The following is a 7,036-nucleotide window of genomic DNA, read 5'->3' as shown; positions in this document are numbered from 1 at the left end:
TTATCCCCTTAGAACGTGGCTGCTAACTCCACTAACTAGACCCCAAACCGAACAAAAACGGCGTTATAACGAGAAGCATTGCCGGACGCGTTCAGTGTTCGAACGCACTATTGGTCTGCTAAAAGGATGCTGGAGGTGCTTGGATACGTCTGGTGGCACAGTATTGTACACCCCTACAAAGGTTTGCCGCATTGTGGTGGCTTGCGCAGTGTTGCACAACATTGCTCAAAAGAATGGTATACCTGTTCCATCGAACGCCCATACTGAAGATAATGAACCCGACCCTGGCCCTCCTAATGCAGTGCATAATGCTATGGCAATACAGCAGCGTATAAAGCTAATAAATGGAATGTAAAAAGGCAAGTGAATTCAAACTTTTTATTTTTTTAAAAGTTCTTTAAGTGAACCACTTATTTCTGACAAAATAGTTTTTATTTCTTTCAGTTCAGAACACACTGCATTAACAGCATGAACCATGTGACGTTGGGTCTGCATGACTTCTTCCGTCAGTACACGCCTTGAGTTACCAGCGCTCGGTGGTGGCACAAAGGATGATGATGATGCACTGGATTGCGCACAGGATGGGGTTGCTTGGGCATTTGATGATGGCGGCACACTGGCTGTTGGTGAAGGCACACAAGATGCCGGTGGTGGCACACAGGATGGTGGTGGAGGCACACAAGATGCCGGTGGTGGCACACAGGATGGTGGTGGAGACAAACAAGATGCCGGTGGTGGCACACAGGATGGTGGTGGAGACACACAAGATGCCGGTGGTGGCACACAGCATGGTGGTGGAGGCACACAGGATGGCGGCGGTGGCACGTACGATCTAAGCCTACATCCCTTGTCTACCCCACTTGGACCACTCACCGGGCTTGAAGGCATTCCAGGATTAACTTTTTCTTTAATCATTAAAAAATGTTTAATTAAATCAAGGTTGTATTGCATAACTGTAAATGTGTGAAATAAAATGTGCACTTGCTTTTGTCTTTTTAAGTTAGATTTTTTTGCCTATGAATAAACAGGAAAATCGACTATTTTAATAAACGTATATCTTAAGGGCAGCTGCATCTATTGCTAGATTTGTCACTTGGATATTTTAGGACTTTCCACTTCCACAGAATTTGAATTGGTTGATTTAAATTATCCACAATAAAAAAGCTGAATTTTAAACAGACAAAAACTTATATAATGTGTAGATAAATCAATTACTTACTATGGTCACCGCAAATCACATCCGTATCACCTTGGAATTCTGGAAGAACTCCACTTAATCCTGTTTCCCCTATAATCGCACCCACCCTTGCATCAAAGGCTGAGAGGTCAGTGATTCCTTGACCACCACCAGTTGTTATGACACTGCGCCTGTGTCAGATCATTTTTTTTTTGTCTCTTGGACTGTTGGAGGCACCAAGGTAACAGCATCGACTGCTTCTGTTACTTGCTCCCATTCTGATTTCTTTCTTTTATTTGAAATGCCCGCAGAGAGCCCACCAAATAAAGCTTTTTTTCGGCCCTCCACCTCAGACAGCAGTACCTCCATCTCGCAGTTGGTGAAGTTTCTTTTTTTTGCTTTTCGTTTCTGTTCTTTCATCGGTTCTTTTATCGAAACAGATCGATAACAATTATCAGTCGTATTAATATGCAGGGAGATCATACATATTCATAATAGGCGGTCTTAACCTCCAAATATGGTTATTTTGGGAGGAGATAGGGGTAAGCTATAAGCACGTGCATCTGACAATCACAATATTCAGATAATTGTGATTTATAAAGTGAACCTTGCGCAGGTTCTGGCATAAGGCAGAATTTGCGTACGCACAAAAGTTTTCAGATTTATAAAACCGTACGTACGCAAATTCTGCCTTATGTGCGTATGCACACTTTAAGGATGAAATCTACGCAAAGTTTTATACATGAGGCCCCTGTTTTTTTTTACAGAGACCCAGGTTTGTATGATTGTCGGGAGTATTTACTAAATATAAGCAATATTAAGTATTGGGAGTGTGTTTTAAATATGATGTTAAAACTTTTTAATTAAGGTTTTTTTTTTGACTGCTTTGCTATCTGATTTTAAAAGATGGCTCTGCCATGCTATTACTTGCATGCATCACTCCCATAGCCTTAGCGTGTCATCAAGGACAATGAAAAGAGCACAGAGGCAACTTTTAAAACTGAATAATAAAGCAGGCACACATACTTTCCCATCTGTAGAAAGTATTTGACTATTTGTGTCTTCCTGGATAATTGTCACGCCTCCAAAATTACATCAAATGTTTACACCCATGTGGTCCAAAAACATACAACACCTGGAAAATAGGTATATATGGCCAGCTGAGTGTGGTTAACATGACGTAACCAGAAGTGTTGAGGGTCACAGATTTTGATCATTTGACCATGGGCTTATACTTGTTTGCTGTGGTTTGTGCTTCAGGTTTATTACGAGTTCAACAGGGTGCTGGGGAAAAATCTCAGAGAGAGACTTCTTTGATGCACTTGACCGTTTTTTTCCAAGCCTGATGGACCTGTTTAGGGAAAAGTGAGGCCTCACTGCAAGCTTTTTCACTGGGCTTTTATGTCAGACAAAGGTGGGTTGACTTGTCTATATTAATCAACTCTCTTTTTCTCTACATACTTTTTCCTTTCTTCTCTCTCCTTTCTGCTCTTCTGTTCCTTCCTCGCCATTCTTTACCCTTCTGTCTTCTCCATTTCTCAGTTTATATTATACCATGCTTTTCATTATAAAAAGGTGAAGGTAAATAGAGGTACAGTACTTTTTTTGTTGGACAAGACCGCATTATCTAATTGTATAATTATATCTTCTCTTTGTCAATCTGTTTTTTCTCTCTTATGATGTAACTAATAAGGACTTGTACAGTAAAACTCCAGTGGAAATTTTCTGCATAGATTAAAAAAAATCAGGTTTCTGAGTAGTTCCAAATATCAGTGATTAGTTTGTAATATTGGACTTTAGAAATAGGATTTAAAAAATTTGCTATTTAACAGCTATTGCTATTTCAGGTGTTTTACAATGTTTATGGTATGTTTTATATCCTGTTTATGTCCTGTTGGCAGTAGCATCATAATGTCATTTGTTAAAAAAAAAAAACCCATAAAAATATAATTTTGTCGCATTTCCATACAAGTGGAGCACGGTCTCTGAGTTAAAAAAATGTCTCCTATCATACCAGAGTTTTAATGTGATTTGTTGTGATTCTACGATACGGACTGTAATCAATCAGTTGAGCATTACCTGCTGTAATAATTCACAAGGTAAAGCACCAGTAAGATCAGTCCTTAAAATTATGTTGCTAGACTTTCAGGTTGTTTTATGTAAAATATGTTCTGAGGACATGACTTACAGCTTTTGCAGCAGACCAAACATGTCATTTAAGAAAAAAATACTTAAACAAGAGTTTTTACACTGTAACTTGTCCACCATGCACTTACATTTGATTACAAAGTGCTAGTAGTTTAATTGCTAATGATTAAACCTCTGTTTAAATAATAATAAACACAAAAAAGGTTTATAAGACATTTTCTAGAATTCTATTTTTTAAATAAAAAAAACAAAAAAAGAATATACTGTGTTGCCTTTTTATTTTTATAATGTAAATGCTTTAATTAAATGAGTTTGTTAGAAATAAAATGTTACTCACTTTAGCTTAAGATATTAAGTGGTATGATTGGGTAAAGCAATTGATATTGCAAATGATTTTAAGTTAAATCAACTTGAAATTTAGTGAATTGAACTTTAAGTTTCTAAGCGGAATAACTGGGCAATGAGATTGAACATGGGAGACGATTACTCATAATCCCCCAGTGCGAGAGAGAGAAGAATTATTGGCTCAGTTATGATCATGTGATACTCAGCAAACAAAGCATATGCATATTACTCTTCTTGCAAAATGCTCCCAGACCAAGTTACTCGCAGTTCAGGGTTTCACTTTGCAAGATTAGTAATTATAATTCATAATAAATAAAAGAGCATAATTATTCATTAAATTGTTAAGTAAAAAAAGCAGAAACCAGGATAAAACTGCAGATATTTTTTTTACATTTCTTGTTTAAAAAATAAAACAGGCAACAGGATAAAACTGCAAAGATTTTATTACATTTCTCCTTGAAAAGTAAAAAAAAAAGCAACAGGATAAAACTGCAGAGATTTTATTACATTTCTTGAAATTAGAAAATGAAAATGCAATCACACGATTAATTAATGACTTTGTAAAACACAATCTTGCGCCGTAAAGAATACTTCTAAAAATTTCTTTTAAAACTACTCTTTTTCCACTATCTCACAAATCATAATGATTTTGCTATTGCTCAACTGAACAGATGTGGGAGAGGATCAGGTCAATCATGTTTTTGATGATGGGTCTAGGTGGATGCAAGTCATGTGGGAGGTGATGGGCCAGTGTCATCTCCCAGGCATCCAACAGGAGCACATTAAGTCCTCGGAACATAGCACGTAGTACAGCATCAACCTGCAGAGAGAACCAGTCACTGCCAAACAGACAGTTTTTTTCATTCAACCTCTGTGGGTTAGGAGTGCGGATAACTACCAAAGTAGCCGGCTCACGGTTCAGCAGGCGCACCACTGCCATCCGGATGTGCCTGAGGCGCTGTATGTACACTTCAATAGGGAAAGTGGTAAAATGAGCCCACACACTCAAAATAACTACCGTGTCTGGCCCACCCTGGATTCTGTCCAGCTCATTCGCTATATAGCGCAGCTTGGAGGAAAACACAGGGCTGGAACGAATGGGGGGCCCATGAAGGCGAAACTGTATCAGTATGTTGTTTTCCCTGTCCAAAGCGATGAACGGCCCCACTTTTTTAGCGCTGTGAATGTTGAACTCTGCAGTTGGCATGACAAAAGAAAAATAGGTAATGCATAAAAAATAGGCAAAATGTGTTGAAGGGAAATAGTTTTGTTTAATAATCTACTCTTACCAGGAACAAATGCAGTGAGGTACTCAAACCACTGCCGTACTGTTGAATCTCCAAACATGTATACAAGCTTCCCTCTGAGACAATGTGTTATGGCTGCTGAATCATTAAACTGATGCATAATTGTGCCATTCAGAGGCCTCCAGGTATTATGATAGTAATATCCAGCAGCAGTGTAATTTAATTGAATTTGTCCTTTGAGAGAAAAGAAAATTCAAAACACTATACCAATAGATTGAGTTTGTTAGTCACATTCAATATTTTAAAATACAATTTAAAGTATTAAAATATAAATGTGTTATTCATAAAAGACATAACTGTGCAAAACACTTTACTGTGCATTACATAAGTACTCTTTGCTATTCCAGTTGCTTACAATTGCAGTGTAGCTACAATTAATTTTCTTTCAATTATGGTTTCTTTCCTTCCTTTCATAATTACAGCATAGCTACAATTAAGTTTTGATTGATTGATTTAATTTCTCTTTCTTTCTCTCTCTCTCTCTGTTGGAAGGTTGCCACACAATAAATAGTACAAAGGTACCATAAAATTTACCCTGTTCAATAATCTATGACCTACAAATGAAATAAAAAATACCTTTTTCTGCAGGTAATATAATCACCTTTTCCATCCCAGATGCAGGTATTGGAACTTTGATATTTACGCCACTATAAAGCACACAACAATGTAGATACTTTTATGCTTTGTAGCATTTCAGTTTCTGTCTTTTTAAATATTACTACTTGTATACAGTGGGTATAGAAAAGAATCATCCACCTTTAAAATAATCACACTTTGTTGCTTTGTAACCTGGAATAAAGGCAGACAGCATTTGTTTTATGCAGCTGAACATCTAAGTGAAACATAACACCAACATGTCAGAATAAACTAGAAAAAAACTGAATCACTGAGTTGGAAAAGGATTAGCCCTTGTGTCAGTATTTCGTTGAACCACCTTTGCTTTAATTATAGCCTTTAGTCTGTTGGGATATGTCTCTACATTTAGATTTTATTTGCCCACTCTTCAGTGCAGACCTGCTCAGATTGAGCTAAATTTGATGTTAATTCATGATATTGTTGTTACATGCACACAATGAATGCTGTCATAAATTCCTGTAATGCCTCTTGATAGCCTCTTTGACCAGTTTCCTCCTGCCGCTTTCATTCAGTTTGGAGTGACATCCTGATCCATTGAGGGTCTGTCAAATTCTCTTGAAGAAGTTCTTCTACTTCTTAATAATAGACTTAGATGGTTTTGTGTTGTATTGGGTACGTGATGAGCTTCACCTGATTGAGTGTACAAATAATTTTTAGATGGGGGTGATCTTTTTCCAACTTAGTAATGTTAGGGTATTTTCCCTTTTTTTTAATTTTTTTTTATTTAAAGTTGGTGTTCTATTCTACATTTGGTTGTTAAAAGTAACAACAGGAAACTGCCGGTTTTCATTTCAGACTGAAAAACAACAAAATGTGATTATTTTAAAGTGAGGTTCTATACTCACGATTTATATATATCGGTCATTCTTGAGAACTGGAACAAAGTATGTTTTTAATTTGGAAAAAAATAGATTTCTTATTTTAAAAAACCTTACTACCGTGTAGGTATATTGTTAAAAAGTGAAGTGTGGGTTATCAAAGCCCAGTTTGGACCAACCTCTATGTTGTAATATTTTTTTTTACAAATAAACCTTTCAGTGCATTACACACACTAATTCAAATTCAAATGTTATTTGTCACATACACAGTCATACATAGTACGAGATGCAGTGAAATGCTTAGACAACTGCACGTGACCTTAAAATAAAAGACTATGAATGTAAGGATTAACCCCTAGAGGGCGCCTAACGCCCAAGAACTATGTTTATGTTTTGTTGTAATTTAGTTTGAGTTGAACTGCATGTCCCTGACTGCACCTTGGTCAGGTGAGGGGAGCACTCACCTGAACCAAGGAGAGTAATTAAGTTAATTATTATAAATAGCCTGACTGAAGTTCAGTCAGGCGTCTAGCATTTGTTTTTATAGTTTTGGTTTGTTGTGTTGATTGTTTTCTTTAAAGAGAGTTGTCATATTAAAGTTTACT

General features: G+C 36.8%; 1 protein-coding gene across 1 annotated transcript in view; it reads right to left on the bottom strand.

The window, feature by feature from the left end:
* Positions 1–4,322: 4,322 nt before the first annotated feature.
* LOC128524029 (NXPE family member 3-like) overlaps positions 4,323–7,036 on the bottom strand; it is a 75,908-nt gene continuing 73,194 nt past the window's right edge. The window contains exons 3-5 of the mRNA XM_053496302.1: positions 5,554–5,624; positions 4,960–5,151; positions 4,323–4,864 (exon numbers count right to left, since the gene is read on the bottom strand). Of these exons, the coding sequence (XP_053352277.1) occupies positions 4,323–4,864; positions 4,960–5,151; positions 5,554–5,624 (805 nt within the window). The remainder of the gene's footprint in view (positions 4,865–4,959; positions 5,152–5,553; positions 5,625–7,036) is intronic.

This window comes from Clarias gariepinus, chromosome 5 (genome assembly GCF_024256425.1).
Source record: "Clarias gariepinus isolate MV-2021 ecotype Netherlands chromosome 5, CGAR_prim_01v2, whole genome shotgun sequence".
Classification (NCBI taxonomy): Eukaryota; Metazoa; Chordata; class Actinopteri; order Siluriformes; family Clariidae; genus Clarias; species Clarias gariepinus.
Note: the sequence above shows the minus strand (reverse complement) of the source record. Positions and strands in the feature narration are given on the sequence as shown.